At 40.1% G+C, this 17,550-nt stretch overlaps 1 protein-coding gene across 1 annotated transcript in view; it reads right to left on the reverse strand.

The window, feature by feature from the left end:
- Positions 1–1,551: 1,551 nt before the first annotated feature.
- LOC148357500 (C-type mannose receptor 2-like) overlaps positions 1,552–17,550 on the reverse strand; it is a 41,521-nt gene continuing 25,522 nt past the window's right edge. The window contains exons 2-12 of the mRNA XM_088346113.1: positions 11,188–11,262; positions 10,983–11,122; positions 9,299–9,411; positions 9,099–9,235; positions 8,875–9,020; positions 8,240–8,352; positions 7,255–7,391; positions 4,213–4,358; positions 4,024–4,139; positions 3,096–3,232; positions 1,552–1,647 (exon numbers count right to left, since the gene is read on the reverse strand). Coding sequence (XP_088202239.1) covers positions 1,634–1,647; positions 3,096–3,232; positions 4,024–4,139; positions 4,213–4,358; positions 7,255–7,391; positions 8,240–8,352; positions 8,875–9,020; positions 9,099–9,235; positions 9,299–9,411; positions 10,983–11,122; positions 11,188–11,242 — 1,254 coding nt within the window. The 5' untranslated portion in view covers positions 11,243–11,262 and the 3' untranslated portion in view covers positions 1,552–1,633. The remainder of the gene's footprint in view (positions 1,648–3,095; positions 3,233–4,023; positions 4,140–4,212; positions 4,359–7,254; positions 7,392–8,239; positions 8,353–8,874; positions 9,021–9,098; positions 9,236–9,298; positions 9,412–10,982; positions 11,123–11,187; positions 11,263–17,550) is intronic.

Raw genomic sequence — 17,550 nt, forward strand, 5'->3', positions numbered from 1 at the left:
AAAACACTCTATGCTTATCTTTTGACTTTCTTTAATGCTTGTATTTTGATTTTCCTTTACATTGAAGACTGTATTTTACAAAGAAGTGTATGAGATGTAACCAAATTTTTGTATTTTTGTGCGAACCGCAAGAGCGCGTGTCTGTCAGTATTTCATAATTATTTGCGGATAAGTATTGAAACCAGGTATCGGTATCTCGTGCGACAAAATGGATGTGAGGCCGGATGTCTTGTTAGCGTAGCGACGGGACGCCTCAATCGTTTTGCTAAACGCGCTAGACTTTATAATGATCTTTTTCTTTTTCAATATCTACTTCATATTTATTTGGAGAGTGGATGAGTTCAAAATCAGGTATTAGTATTTCCTCTGACTTATCATCTGGTCTGCTTTTTTTAATGGAATAAGTAGTTTTCAAAAGACTATAAAGGTTTCATATCCGGATGCCTGATCAATAGTAAGGTGGATAAAGATACAATGGAATGATACTGTATACCGTAACTCTTCTTATAGATTATTCTGGTGCCCTCTTGTGGTTAATATGTTAATTTTTGCGCAGAATTTCAAGCTCTAATTGCAAATCCTTCTTTTGTTGATGCTTTGGGCGGCATTAGCTCAGGCGGTAGAGCGACCGTCTTGGGATCAAGAGGTCGATTAACGCCTCCTCCTAAAATGTGTCGAAGTGTCCTCTGGTAAGACACTGAATCCCTAATGCCCCCATTGCAGGTAGTTGCCTTGCATGGCTGACGCTGCAATCGGTTCGTTAGTGTGTGTACAAGTTTGAAGCATATTGTGAAGCGCTTTGGGAGGTCTTCATTGACTTGAAAAGCGCTATAGAAATGCAGACCATTTACATTTTACTTTGTTCTTCAGTAGTACTTGAATGGATTTTGAATTTTTGTATATAATGTTTTATACAAAATAACATACTCTTGTTTGAATTGTTGTTAAATGACAAGCATATGGTAACTGTTCTGGCTTTGATAAGCATATAGAGTGGTCTTCGAGTGCCCTTTAAAATGAAAATAAAATGATCTGCATTTATATAGCGCTTTTCAAGTCAAGACTTCCCAAAACGCTTTACAGTGTGCTTCACATTTCCCCATAGCGGCCGTGCAGCCATGTAGGCGCTAACCTGCTTATTGGGGGTATTGGGGTTCAGTGTCTTACCCAAGGACAATTCGACAAGTAACACGGAGGAGCCGGGAATCGAACTGCGATCTCTTGATCCCAAGACGAGCACTCTACCTCCTGAGCTAACGCCGCCCCTTTTGATGTAGTGACTATAAATGACTTTATCTTACTGTTTTTGTTTGAGGTTCATGGGGTTCATGACGCATTAGCTAATTAGCCTAGCCTTCTATCCTGCGCCATGCCCACCTCAAAACAGATTAATATCATATTCCTTGGTTCTACTGAACCTAACTACTGTACTCCGCTTTAAAGGCTAATTAAGGTATGCCCTTATATACAAGATAACACAAAAGACAAATGTTGGATTAGACATTTTATTTTTTTTTTCAAACAGAGAAAACAGAACACAGTCAAAGCCACATTTCTTGCATCTTCTGCATCATGGATTCGAGTGCCGTTAGGCTACTGTCTTCTGTCGTTCCACGCCCGAATGGCCGACTGCTCAGCCAGTCTGTGCTGCAGTGACAAAAGAGAAAAAAGGTCTTGTTCCTGCTTTTAATAATAAATACCCTCCTTTTTTAAGCACACTTGCCTTAGTTCCTGCTTACCCTTCACTTGGGTCCACCCCCAAAAAAACGTAACACGAGATTGCCAGAATCACTTGTAAGTGTCAATAAGGCATATAAAGCAGCAGCTTCAAACTTGTAACCTGCTGGCAATTTGTGGTAAATCGCGAATACATCGCGAATCTGACCGATACACATACTAAATGTTTTTAAGGCAAATTTCTCTCCATATAAGGAGTTGGGTAAAATGACAATATGTTGTATACATTTTCAGTTGCAGGAAGTTATTCCCATTACAATTTGCCCCTGGTAAACGCTACCTTATTTTTTTGTCTATAATTGATACCAAATCTTTGCATTAATACACATTTCATAGTGCCCCGTTTAGGTGTAACATGCTCCTATCCAATTGGGCGCGACCTGATGGGGGCGGTGACGTTTCATAGGACGATGCCATGCAAACGAATGCTAGCTACCATTAATCTAGAGCACAGGTGTCAAACAGGTGGCCCGCGGGCCAGATCAGGCCCACTAAGGGATTGAATCTGGCCCGCGAGACAAGAGAAGCGCAAGAGAAAAACAAGCTGCAGGTTGAAATATGTCAACTTGATGTTGCCAAAGCCAGGTGCCACTCACAAAGACACTGTACTTGTGTTTATTTCTCTCTCTCTCTCTCTCTCTCTCTCTCTCTCTCTCTCTCTCTCTCTCTCTCTCTCTCTCTCTCTCTCTCTCTCTCTCTCTCTCTCTCTCTCTCCCTCTCTCTCTCTCTCCCACACCTTTTCTCCCACTCTCTGTCTCTTTCTCCATCTGTGTCTTTTTAACTTATTTTGCTCTAACCTCATTTTTTCCTTTTCTCTCGTTTCTCTTCCTCTTTTCCTACCCTTCGCGCTTTTTTTTCTCTCCTTCTGTCTTTCTATTTATCTTTGGATTTCTCTTTGGATTTCTTTCTTCCTCTCTCACAACTTCTCTTTTGTTTTTCACGCTCCCTCCCTCTCTCTCTTTCTTTGTCCCGCCCTCTCTCTTCTTTTCCCTCACTCTTTCTCTTATTTCTTTATCTCTCTTTTTTTTCTCTTTAATCTACTAGTCCGACCCCCGACAGGAAGAAGTGCAAGGGCTAAGTGATTTCACCTGAGAGCAGTGTAATCATAATTTCATGCAGACTTGTTGACAAACATGACAACAATTTCAAGCATTTAAAAGCACTTCATCTAGAATTCAAGCACTTTTTAATCGTTGAAAGGACTAAACTAAAATGCAATAATTTTCAAGTGTTGTTGGTAACAGAGAAAAATGTTTGAATGGATTTGTCTACTATTATCATTCTGATAATTTCTTCTCACATGGGGAACAAGCCTAGCGACATGCTAATACCAATAACAAAGTGTGGAGCGGACTCACCTAAGGTGCGTTTGCATATGTAGCGGAAGGTGAGGCGGCACAAATCATCGTTCCATTGACCTTGAATCTGACTCTTTAGATGAACGCAGTTTTCTCCCCTGCCACGCCAGTTGTTTGGCTCACCGCTACCCCAGAACCTGAAAGAGACCAGCTTTGTTTCATCAGGGATAATGAAATGGACTTTATATTGACCTCTTCAACAGTATAGGCTGTCAGGTCACCTCCATTACCATGTCAGATTTTTGGGGGGTTTCTGGTTTTGGTTTGAACACTTTTTTAGTTGTTTTGAGACCTGGATTTTGTTTGTTTCTGGATTTTGTTATCAAATACCATCCTTATTTGAACACACCTCTCTATTTCCTGTTTCCCTGATGGCGGCTGAACGAGGGATCAGAAGTGGCCGTAGGACCTCCTCGGTGCCAGAACAGACGACCAGGGACTTTTTTTTTTTATTGTTTTGGGACTTAGTTTTTGTTTTGTTCGATCCTAGATTTTATTATCAAGGACAATGTGAGGTCCAAGCAATCAAGGGGACTGATTGCCTAATTAGGCACACGTTGTGCTCAGTAAAACATGGACAGACCTTCAACGTCGGATTGCTCTCCATAAATCCTTGACGCTTCCTTTGCGATTAAGTTAGAATTTGTATACATCCAGCCTTGATCTTTGATCGAGTGTGTTTTCTTTATACACTATTCAAATCCTTTCCTCTACAGAGCCCCTTTTGTTAGTCACCTTGAACTCATTGAATTCTGTCAATCTGACACATGTTTTCGCATTTGTATCTTCTCTGCATATCTCCACATACAATCCTCATTTAAACATGCCTGCCTTGTTTCATGCTTTCCTGCATTTGGGTGCACTCTGAAAAACGAATAGTTTGTGCCATACAAAGTCAGTCATGTTTTCTCACTGGAAGCACACTCACGATAAAGTATGAATGAAAAACCTTCCATCAGACCACATCCAATCTCTACCATTCGCATCCTGACGCCACAAGCCGATCCAGTTAGTTCCGCTTAATGATTGTTGTGCTAGGTAGGACTGCAAGAAAGTGAGGACAAGTGAAAAACTAAAAAACATTGGCATGTGTGACAGAGAGAAAATAAAGGATTACCTGCTCGGTTTGGCTCCAAATGCTAGGTAGGTTCGCACCACTGGTGATACAATAGGAAAGTGCATCGTTCCAGTTCTTTGTGTTTGTTGAAAATAAGTAACAGTGGCCGGCGTTTTCAGTCCAACCCGCCGGACAGGTGGTCACCGCTGGGGAATGATAACGAGACAGTCAGAAATGTGTTCTTTAGGGCCCAGTCACACAGCCGTTTGCGTCTGTATCGCGGGTAAAATTTTGCGATTTTTTTTTTACCCCAGGTTGCCCGCGATGGAAAATGCGCAAAATAGGCCAACCCGCTGTTCATCGGTGGTATGCCCGCAAAACAGACACCGGCGACTGTTCCGCTCCCTCATCGCGTCATTTCCGCGTGTGGACCACGGGTATAAAAGCTGCCGAGCCGGTGTTATGCCGAGAAATGCATCCTTGCCGAGATTTGCATACCCTCGCTCCTACAACCACTTTTACCTCGTTTTATCTAACTTTTAGGGAATTTAATGGCGAACATATAAACAAAACCACTTCATCTTGCATTTATTGGGAATGTAATACAACTTAAACCATTCTGTCTTTGTATTTGTTGTGAATGTAATCGAACGGTAATGCACGCCGTATACAAATCACTTTTGAGCAGGTAACATGTTTATTTTGCCTTTTTCTATTCAAATCGCTCGTTGAAACTGTTATGCACTCTACCATAAAGCTTATTTCTGCATAATAAGCTTTACGGTAGAGTGCATAACAGTTCTCAAAAGTGATTTATATATGGTGTGCATTACCATTCTAATACGTTCACAACAAAAACAAAGATGGAATGGTTTATGTACAACAAATGCAAGACGAAGTGGATTTGGTTATATGTTCGCCATTACATTCCCTAAAAGTGAGATAAAACGAGGTAAAAGTGGTTGTAGTAGCGAGGGGATGCAAATCTCGGCAGGGGTGCATTTCTCGGCATAACACCGGGCTGTAGAAATCATAACCGCTCAAGACACAGTTCCGTGAAGATCAAGATTTCAAGCTATGGCACCGAAGAAGCCAATATGTTATTATTGTAATAGTTTTTCATTTTTATTTTATTATCTTGTTATGAAATGAAAAGAAATGTCAAGAAATAAAAATGGATTAAGACGAGGTCACTACGGTGACGGGGATCCATGTTCACCCCTTGACGTCTCGAGCACAACTGACGTGTGCTCGGCAAATCGCGCTGTATATACGCGGAGAAAGGCGTTTGACCGTCACATGCGTAACACGCTAATTTCACGTAATAACACCGCGATACAGGAGCAGAACATGCTATGACCGTGCTTCACCCACGATTACCCGCTGAAATTTCGCGTCCTACCCACGTGTAACCACGCCCTGGCCGCGGCCATAGCACGTCGTTCCGCGTCATTTCCGCGTCATTGCCTCGTGTGTACCATTTTTGCCGCCCGCGGTTAACACGTGGTCTAAAGTTTTGAGCAGCGCAAAACTTTTTCGCGCGGCCAACCGCGTGTGAATTTCCGACCGCGTGTAAAGCACTGCTGTATCTCGTCTGTATGGCGATCTCAAAGCGTCCAACAACGTCTGCTTCACAGGCAGAAATTTCTGGCCGTGATTCAGCCTCGATACGCCCGTGAAAGGCTGTGTGACCGGGCCCTTAAAGTTTTGAGCAGCGCAAAACTTTTTCGCGCTGCCAACCGCGTGTGAATTTCCGACCGCGTGTAAAGCACTGCTATATCTCGTCTGTATGGCGATCTCAAAGCGTCCAACAGCGTCTGCTTCACAGGCAGAAATTTCTGGCCGTGATTCAGCCTCGATACAGACGCAAATGGCTGTGTGACCGGGCCCTAAATTGAGTCAAAATTGAGTGACTGAGTCCGATTTAAACCATGTAGCATGGTGGATTGTCATTTTGACTAGAATAGAAATTAAATCTCCTTCTAAACCCACTACAACCGAGTCAATAAAACTTTCTTTCATCTCAAGCCAGCATGTCAGATTTCTTTTTAGAGGGCATTTGGTGAGTTGTGTTTCACAATATACTACAGAGTTTCAATTTAAAGGAACAGGGTGTATTATTTAGCACCTCTTCGTTTTAAAAAAAAAACACGTTATTCAAATCATGTCAAGTCATGTTTATTTATATAACCCTTAATCACAAGGGGTCTCAAAGGGCTGCACTGACCACAGACTACTGCAAACTACAGACTATTATCACACCATCCCCTGATCTAAAACCTACATGAGGACAAGGAAAAACTCAAAAACCTCAGCATGAGAAAAATGAAGAAACCTTGAGAAGGGACCGTACATAAGGTAATCCTCCTTCCAGGATGACCAGGGTGCAGTAGATGTTGCATTAAGAAACAGTAAAATAAAGAATACTATAGAGAATAATTAAAGTACAACATAAATTAAAAATTTAAATTTAATAAAATGGATGGTCAGGTTGCAATCGATGTAGCATTAACAAACAATACACAGATATTGTCAACATGAAATGTAGGTCATTCATAAGCTATAGTATGCTAAAATGGCGGCACGCATGGACGCAGTGGTGCAAAGCTCTTCAGCTAATGTTTTATTTATTACGGTTCTCTTGTCTATTTTGCTTTCCCTTCTGGACACAAGCTTCACAAGTCGCGACTTTTTGGGCAATTTTATGCCACCTTTGATACTCCTAAAGATGAAGGGTTATGGGCTCTCCATGGGTGGCCACCCCAATTTAGAAGCGACAGAGACGGAATTCATTAAATAAAAAAACAATTTGGCTTTAAATAAGAAGCAATAGGATACATTACCTTTTGTTTTTTGTTTTTTATTATGTTTGCTGCTAAATGTTATTGCATTTCTTTTCATTGCACTGTTGTTATGATGCACTATTCTTTCTAATTGCATTTTATAACTAAACCCAGTTTTCGAAGCACTATTTATTCTGATAGTCTTTAATCTTTTTTATCTTTTATTTCATATTTTACCTTGGCGTGCCATGTCTAATCTTGTTGCACACTATGTTTCTCAACGTTGTTATCAATGACAATTTAGTTCAAATCTACTTACCCAAGGCACGCTTGCAAATGTAGCGGAATCGGTTCCTGCATATATCGTCATTCCATTGACCTCCAATCTGACTCTTCATTTCAACGCAGTTTTCACCTCTATTGCGCCAGTTGTTTGGCTCATTGTCAGCCCAGAACCTGAAAGAGAATAAAATATGAGCACTGTATACATTTTTCTGCCCAAAACAAAACATTTTTTTCAAAGTCGCGTGTGCTTGTTTTAAGGTTATGATGGGTCTGGAAAAATGAACTAACACTGAGCATGTTAGTACTTGTTTTAAGAGACGTGTAGGTTCTGCCAGAGGGCTTTTAAACAATGCAGCTTTTAGTGCTGTGTTACTGTTGCGTTACTGTTGCGTTTTTAAGGGTTCAGTGTCTTGCCCAAGGACACTACCACATTTAACTCAGAGGGGCCGGCAATTGACCCTGCGACCTATTTTAGTTCCAAGATGACCGCTCTACTTCTTGAGCTATTGCTGATGCAATCAAGTTGAGTAGAGTTGCGATTTTTGAGTCACGCTACATAGATATGGTTATTGTATGAAACTAGGGTAAGGTTTCGCGTTTCAAAGTACTGTCGTGTTTAAAATGTGTTGGTTTGTAACATCAGGTGTTCAGAATTTAATGTTTGGAAGGTTAGAATCAATGTCCTCCAGACTGGACAGAGAGCATCCCATGATTTTTTTTGGGCTGTGTTGATGACTTTGTCAGGTTCTGCTGTCGTGCATCCAGTATACCACAGCCTGATGTCATATCCCAATATGCTTTCAAACTTGTAACTGTCTTTCAAATTAGAGTGTCAAAAGGCCCTAAGTTTTCAAAGGGTAGGGTCACTTAATAATTGAGCAGTTTGGTCGTATTTCTGGTGATTGACAGTTAGCTAAGAGTTGTCATGGGTACAAAAATTGTGAAGTGATCAGGAGGAACGAATCAAATTATTCAGTTCTCAGTAGCTTTGTTGCCTTTTGTAACAAATGTTCACTCACGCATTGGATGCGATGTACGGTGTTCCATCTGACCACTTCCATGCGCTATAAATGTCTTCACGCCACAAGCCGATCCAGTTGGTCCCACTTGCCGATCGTGGTGCCAGGTAGTTCTGCAAGAGATAAAATTAGAAGATATACAAAGGTGGGAAATATAAGGATATTCAACAACTTTGGGATCTTATAAAACTCTTGGATGCCTGTGATACCAATGCCTAAGAAATAATCTATTGTGGGAAGTTGCTGCTACCTTTTGGTTTTTTTGGACAACTACTCCAATTGAATTTCATTAAAAGCAAGGGTTATAGCCAAAGCCCATCTTCTATTCTTCAAGGAACTGTTTGAATTTTCTCTTTTAGCCCAACGGTTGCGGAGTTAAGGTAATTTAAAAAGCCTTGCCAAATGGGGAGCCGCTCCCCCATTCTAATAAGAGGGTTAATGTAAGCATTTTTTGACATTTTCAGCTGTTGGTTGTCTGCTGGATTTTTCATTACAAGAAATGGGACTTTGCCCAAAAAATGTAAAAAAACCAACCCCGCATTAAATTATAAACTTATCATAGTTTTAACATCTCACCCGCACAGGGAGTTTCATGAGCAAGAGAAGTATTTTTGGGCATGGGGGGCATGAGTTACCTGCTCATCTTGGCTCCAAATGCTTGCCAGGTTGGCTCCATTGATGATACAATAATCAAGTGCCTCATTCCAGTTCTTTGTTTCGGCAGAAAAGTAGTAGCAGTGGTTGTTGTTCTCCTCCCAGCCTTGCGGGCATGTTGTCAAGGCTACAGCAATCAAAAGTAGGTTGGTAGGGTCACAAACCCTCGTTGGGAGACACGAAAAAAGACATTTATCGGACTTACGTAGAGGGCGCTTGCAGATGTAGCGAAATTGGCTACTACACAGGTCGTCGTTCCAGCGCCCTCCATTGTAAGCTTTCATCTGAACGCAGTTTTCGCCTCTTCCGCGCCAGTTGTTCGGCTCGCCGGCGGCCCAGAACCTAAAAAAGATCATCTTTGACACGGAACAGTTGCAAAAGCGAGTTTCCTGGAAAGACCCTTACGACTGGGACTCAAAATAGGGCTTCCCGTCCGACCACATCCAGGGGCTGTTGGGGTCGTCACGCCTCAGGCCGATCCAGTGAGTGTTGATACTTGATTGTGTTTCCAGGTAGGTCTGCAACAGATTGGCAAATTTTGAGCAAAATTATTTTTAAGATCTACACTGGTGTCTAGCTGATGAACAAAAACATCATTGACAGATCAATCTTTGGAGGGGGAAATTAAAAACTTGACTACAAGCCGAGGGCCAGACTGATGACATTTTGACAATTTTTCATGTACCGCATATATTCTAGTGAAGCTAATTGAAGCTCCTAAAAACCCAAGAAATGTGTTGCAATATGATCAGATAAATTAATCAATATTTTCTTATGGCTCTGTCAGTAATTTTGAATTGTCAACAGGCACAAAAGGACACATTTTCTATACAGTACCCCTATAGTATGAATATTTAATGAAATAAGCTGCAAACGCTAGTGGCTAATATTGTGCTTTTTGCAGATCACGCCCTATGAAGCTAGTTAAATTCTCACAAGTGTCTTTTCTTTCCTCTGCTTATCTTCTTTCTTTCTTTTTTCTTTCTTTCTTTGTTTCCTTTTTTATTTTTTTCTCAGCTGTCTTTCTTCCTTCCTTCAATTCTCTATCTCTTTTTTCCTTACCTTGCTTTCCTCCTTTTTTATTCCTTTCTTTCTTTATCCCAATAAAGTCCATCTAAAAATGATGTGGTGCTCTGAAAGGTAGGACGGTGCCAAAAAAAATATTAGATAGATAGATAGATAGATAGATAGATAGATAGATAGATAGATAGATAGATAGATAGATAGATAGATAGATAGATAGATAGATAGATAGATAGATAGATAGATAGATAGATAGATAGATAGATAGATAGATAGATAGATAGATAGATAGATAGATAGATAGATAGATAGATAGATAGATAGATAGATAGATACTTTATTCATCCCCGCAGGGAAATTCACCTTTCCAGCAGCATCCCTGTGCTGAGAAACAATACAATTAATCCCATCCCTTCAATTAATTCATTGATAATCATATCCTCTATATCTACATCTACATGTCAAACATATGGCCAGACGGTTGGATGATTTAACCCGACCGGCTGTAAATTTCTAACTATTTAATAAAAAGCCAGTCTCTGGGTCTTTTCCATCATAAGGTATACATCCATCCATTATCTGCACCGCTTATCCTCAGTAGGGTCGCGTGGGTGCTGTAGCCCATCCCAGCTATCTTTTCGGGCAGTGCTCAGGGGACACCCTAAGATGGTTGCCAGCATGTCGCAGGGCACACAGAGACAGACAACTCACTCGCTCATTCACACCAAGGGACAATTTGGACCGGCCAATTAACCTGACATGCATGTTTTTTGGAATGTGAAAGGAAACCGTAGTTCCCAAAGAAAACCTGCATGAGCACGGGGAGACTATGCAAACTTCCGCACAGTCAGGCTGGTTGTTGGATTTGAACCCATGACCTCAGAACTGTGTCTCGCATGCGCCAACCACTGCCCTGAAGTGCCGCCCGCCCCTATCCGAAATATTGTTTTTGTGTTTTAAAAAACAGACCAAATGCTCTCTCTCTTGCTACAGAAATATGAAAAAAGATTTGTGATTGTGATTTGAGATTATAGAATTACAAATAAGGAGTATAGTGCAGCATTACCTGTTCATCCTGGGTCCAAATGGTGGCCAAATTTGCCCCCTTGGAGCTACAAAAGGCATGCGCATCGTACCAGTTCTTCGTGTCCGAAGAAAATAGGTAACAATGGTTGCTATGCTCGTCCCAGCCAGTCGGACATGTTGCTAAAAGAACAAAAAAAAGGTGAAAATCCAGCAGTGGATATTTCTGAGGCCAATTCTTGACTTACCTAGGCAGGTCCAAAAGAGGCCAATAATGAAGACGAGTCTGGAGGTGAATGTCATCTTTCGCTGCGTCACGAAATCTGCAGGAAAAGAAACTTTGCAAGTGAGTTTGGTGCTGATGCGTCGTACGACCGCCGCTTTTAAATGTTTTTTCCACGTGTAACGCACCCAAAAATGTGTCAAACAAGAATGCTGACATTCAATTTGTCAACATGGACAAACTCTTATTTGAAAATAATTGGTAGGCATGTTGACACAATAGAGCAGAACGATACATAAATTATTTAACTGATTATTTAACCGCAGTTTGTTGAAAAGGGGCCAGAGAACCACTAGAAGGCGCTAAGAACTTTATTTAAAATGGTATATTATTTAGTACCACCAAGTAGTTAGAAAAAAACTTCATTAAAAAAAACCCACACAAAACAGTGATTTCAAAATCAATTAAAAATACTTGAACTACCATATACATCAAAAAACAACAGTGATTTCAAACACAATCAGAAATACTTGAACTATCGTTACATTCATAACATTATTGCATGATTTCTTTTTCAAAATACTTGTACTTCTTCTGTACTTTACAACGCAAGTTTTTAGCATAGCAAGTTTAAGCATATTGGCCCAGCATTGCCAGGCTTTGCATTGCTGGGCATTTCACTTGAGCGAGTATGTTGGGGCCACCGTTTTTTGAAAAAGTGCCAGGGAACTGCATGACAGCATGCAGCTCCAGATGGATGGATGGATATATACAGTGGATATTTTATATACATATATATCCACTGTATATATGTATATATATATCCATCCATTATCTGCGCCGCTTATCCTCAGTAGGGTCGCGGGGATGCTGGAGCCCATTCCAACTATCTCCGGGCATCTGGCAGGGGATACCCTGAACTGATTGCCAGCCAGTCGCAGGGCACACTGGGACAGACAACTCACTCGCTCAGTCACACCTAGGGACAATTTGGACCGGCAAATTAAACACATGCATGTCTTTGGAATGTGGGAGGAAACCTGGGTTCCCGGAAAAAACCCACGCAAGCACGGGGAGAACATGCAAGCTCCACACAGAAAGGTTTGTAGCTGGATTTGAACCCATGACCTCAGAACTGTCCCACGGACACGCTAACCACTTATCTGCCGTGCCGCCCCTAACTATGATGTGCTGCTGATTAAATAATAAAACTAAAACAGCTAAAAACATCCGATAGTGTCAACATACTCAGTGACACGTTTTAATAATCTAACACCAGTTACTTTTACTATACAATAATTTAGTTTCTAACTCAGTCACTTTTTTAGAAGAGGTAGTGAGTAACTATAACTAATTACTTTTTTTAAAGTAACATGCCCAACACTGTTGACAATAAAGTCTATTCTTTTCTATTTTAATTTCTTTCACAATTAGCAGTGTAAGTGTTTTATAACACAATGATAAATAATAATTGACTATGATTTTAGTTTTGACCTTGTCTAGGTTCAGGTTTCTCAAGACTCTGACATCCCAAAGCCAATGTGTAAACAATGCACGACAATTTTCTTCAACAGTGCCGACGATTGAATGTGTGACATTGCAAAAATCCCCTTTTGACACCTCACATGTCAGAGGGTGACATCTCTGATGGGAACTTTTAATGAAAGCCAAATGTCATTTTAATCCTAATAATTACCATTTGTGTGTGCCTTTCGTAACTCTCCAGGTCACCCACAACATCAATCAAAGAATATACAAAGACAATTACAATATCATTGAAAACTAACACATCTTTTCATTAGTAAATCTTTGCAATGAAGACCATTACGAAAGCCCTGCGTTTTGAAATCATCATGGTAGAAATCGTGGACAGCTCTTTTAAGGATTCCGATCACATCAAAGATGTATTTAAGTAAGTATGAAAATCAATAAAAAGTTTTAAAAAATAATGAGAAAGACAGAAAATTATGAGGCGTTAAGAAAAAGTGCTTAAAAGTATAGAAAAGTACAAAAACTCGTGAAAAGTATCAAATATATAAATATAAAATACTATGAAAAGTACTGAGAAAACACATAAACTGAAAGGTAAAAATGTGACAAATATAGTGAAAATTATTAAGTTCTACAGTTTAATGTATAAAACGTATTAAAAAGTGTTAAAAAGAAATGAAATGTTAGAAAAAGTACTGAAATGCATTGAAAATTATAAAAACTGCCTTAAAGTATGAAAAGCATGGAAACGTAGAATTTAAAAAACAACACATTTTAAGGTGTATGAAATGGCTCTAAAAAAGTACTCAAAAGTATGGAAAATGTACAAAATCTCCTGAAAAGCGCTCAAAAGTACTGCAAATTATGTAAGTGTATTAAAAGTTCCGTAAAGTATGAAAAAGTTCTGAAAAGTACTAAAAATTTATATGTAAAACATGGAATAATTTACTGGCAAAAATGAAAAAGCTCTTGTTGTATTAAAAGGTGTTAAAAGCTTCTGAAACGTATGATAACTAACTAAAATGTATGGACAAAGTACTGAAAAGTATGATTACCCACTACTTAGTATGAAAAAACACTGGAAAGTATGAAAAAGTACTGCAAAATATGCCAAAATGTAAAAAGATTTGTAAAGTATAAAGGTGCTAAGTGTACTGACAATTATGAAGGAGTTATAGCAGTATTAATTCATATTGAAAAGTCCTGAAAAGTACTGAAAAGTTCTAAAAAGAACGACAATGTATTTAAAAGTACTGAGATGTACGAAGAAGCAACCAAAGTTATTTAGGGAACTGGTCTCCTATAAGTCTTGGACTTTGTAGCGTATTGTGATGCATGGCTTAATTGGTCACTTGCCCTCCAGAAAGAAATTGGACTCACTGGCTGGAGATGAGAGAAGGCTTTAGTGACTCAGCTCAATTGGGTTTGAAGAAGATATTCAAGTTTCTAATCTAGAGATTTTCTAGTCAAAATTATGCCAGAGCAAACAGACCACCATTCCTCACAAAATTGGCCATTTGGATCTTTAGCTCACTTTCAACCTGACATTCTTTACCTTTTGGGTGATTGGTTGGAAATAATTGACAAAGGAAGCGTCCACATTTATTTAGGCTTGGTTCACCTACAGTGGCTTGCGAAACTATTTGGCCCCCTTAAACTTTGTGACCTTTTGCCACACTTCAAACGTCAAGATATAAAACTGTAATTTATTGTGAAGCATCAACAATAAGCGGAACACAATCATGAAGTGGAACACACTTTATTGGATATCTTAAACTTTTTTAAAAAATTAAAAAATAAAAAGTGGGTGTGCAAAATTAATCAGCCCCATTGAGTTAATACTTTGCAGCGCCACCTTTTGCTGCGATTATAGCTGCAAGTCGCTTGGGGTATGTCTCTATCAGTTTTGCACATCGAGAAACTAATATTTTTGCCCATTCCTCCTTGCAAAACGGCTTGAGCTCAGTGAGGTTGGATGGAAAGCGTTTCTGAACAGCAGTTTTCAGTTCTTTCCACAGATTCTCAATTTGATTGAGGTCTGGACTTTGACTTGGCCATTCCAACACCTTGATATGTTTTTGGTGAACCATTCCATTGTAGCTTTTGCTTTATGTTATGTATCATTGTCTTGTTGGAAGACAAATCTCTGTCCCAGTCTCAGGCCTTTTGCAGACTCCATCAGGTTTTCTTCCAGAATTTTCCTGGATTTGGCTCCATCATTCTTCCCATCAATTTTAACTATCTTCCCTGTCCCTGCTGAAGAAAAGCAGGCCCAAACGACAATGCTGCCACCACCATGTTTAACTGTGGGGATGGTGATGATGGTGATGAGCTGTGCTGCTTTTACGCCAAACATAAGGTCTTGTTTGTTGCCAAAAAGTTCGATTTTGGTCTCATCTGACCAGAGCACCTTCTTTCAAATGTTTGGTGTGTCTCCCAGGTGGCTTGTGGCAAACTTTAAATGACAATTTTTATGGATAGCTTTAAGAAAAATCTTCCTTCTTGCCACTGTTCCATAAAGACCAGATTTGTGCAACATACGACTGATTGTTGTCCTATGAACAGATTCTCCCACCTCAGCTGTAGACTTTTGCAGTTGATCCAGAGTGATCATGGGCCTCTTGGCTGCATCTCTGACGAGTTTTCTCCTTGAATGAGCTGAAGGTTTAGGAGGACGGCCCGATCTTGGTAGATTTGCAGTGGTCTGATACTCCTTCCATTTCAACATTATTGCTTGCACATTGCTCCTTGCGATGTTTAAAGCTTGGGAAATCTTTTTGTATCCAAATCCAGCTTTGAACTTCTCCACAACAGTATCTCGGACCTGCCTGGTGTGTTCTTCGATCTTCACGATGCTCTCTGTGCTTTAAACAGACCTCTGAGACACAGTGCAGGTGCATTTATACAGAGACTTGATTACACACAGTGGATTCCATTTATCATCATTAGTCATTTAGATCAACATTGAATCATTCAGAGATCCTCACTGAACTTCTGGACAGAGTTTGCTGCACTGAAAATAAAGGGGCTGAATAATTTTGCACACCCACTTTTTCGTTTTTTATTTGTTAAAAAAGTTTAAAGTATCCAATAAAGTGTGTTGTACTTAATGATTGTGTTCCACTTATTGTTGATGCTTCACAATGAATTACAGTTTTGTATCTTGATGTTTGAAGTCTGAAATGTGGCAAAAGGTCACAAAGTTCAAGGGGGCCAAATAGTTTCGCAAGCCACTGTATGCGTCTTTGACTTTGTAGTGCATTGTGAGGAATTGTAAAATTTGGTCAGATGCACTTGGGAAGGAAATCAAACACGTTGGCTGGGGATGAAAGAATGCTTGTGTAACCCAGCTCAATTGGATTGGAGAGAGATTTTATTTCCAGTCAAAATTCTACCAATTGTTGTTAGTTTTGTGATATGGTCTTCAGTGATGTTAAAAGCACTGTAAAAATGCAGACCATTTAGGATTTAAATTAAATAGGATAAAAAATAAACTCAGGAGGGGGGGATTGGATGCAGTTTTACACAGTTCTGTCACTCCCCCTGGATTTTTTCTCCCCCTTCACCCAAAAGGTAAGCCTATTTCTCAAACCAAAATGTCATTTATAACAAACGGATGGGAAAAAAACACGGCAAAATCCCTTTTATCATGTATAACAATATATAACAGCTTTGATAAAAGACCTGTCATCTTAATTAACATAATGACTTAATTTGTAGGTTCGTCTATTACAATAAACGCTCAATTTATTTTTCCTGTTCAACCAGAATAGAATTTTCTTCCTTGTCATTCATTTAAATATAGTGTACATATTCACAATGCGATTAGGCATGGGACTCTAGGATAAATGTGCAATAAAAGACTTTTAAGAAAAACAAAAATAATATGAAGAATAATATTGAAGTATTACAAGGTAGTTCTTGTGGACTAGCGTAATACTGGCTATTTGAGAAAGGGCAGAGAGCAGTGTTTTTGGTTTGAACAAATTTATTGACACTAATAACAGAAAACAATCATGACAATCTCAACAGCAATTAAGCACATTCACTATATTATATTCCAATTTGACGTTTTTAACAGCAAACACAAAGTGAGGTTTGAACAACCCTTCTCGAAAATCTTATTAGCAATCAAGCATATTCACAATTTCATTATATAACATCTTTGTTAGTGTCAATTGATCCGTCCAGGCCAAAGTCGATTGTCCTCGGTCTGAACAAATCCACCGACACCAACAGCAGCAAAACAAACACGACAATCTCAACAGCCATCAAGCATATTCACAATTTTTTTATATCTGACAATATGACATGACGATATGACGTTTTAACAATTTTTCCTGACATTTTCAACATCAATTAAACAATTTCAGAGTTATTTTCTTTTAACAGTAGTTAACCAGCGTGTAAAAGGCAATATTATTGTGCAAGGACATAGTTCTGCCATCCCACCCTCCCAAGCAGCATTCTTCCAGTCCTCTGTGTGGGTCCTCTCCCTTCTGTGTGGGTCCTCTCCCTTCTGGGTTCCACAACCCAGGCCGTTGCTGCCGGGACTCCCACAGTGTAGCTCCGGCTCCCCCCTCCGGGTGGGTGCAGACGAGTCTTCTTTATGGCTGCGTCCTAGGCCCGCCGCTCGCAGATTGTATGGTATCTGCAGCCATTTGGAGCACAGCCACGGGGGGGATCTGCCTGCACCTCCATACCAGCAGGTTTCTGGAGGTCCAGATGGCGTCCTTGATGGCGGCGAGAGTGAGCCAGTTCCTGGCAAAGTCGTTCCGAGACCTCCTCGACCGACTCACCCCGTAAAGCACGTACTGTGCATCAGGGACCTCCCCTGCTGGCAAGTCCGGTAACTTTCCTAGTTGGTCGGCCATTGTCCACAAGACCTCGGCAGCGC

Source organism: Urocampus carinirostris, chromosome 10, assembly GCF_059441175.1.
Source record: "Urocampus carinirostris isolate Australia breed hairy pipefish chromosome 10, RoL_Ucar_1.0, whole genome shotgun sequence".
Lineage (NCBI taxonomy): Eukaryota > Metazoa > Chordata > Actinopteri > Syngnathiformes > Syngnathidae > Urocampus > Urocampus carinirostris.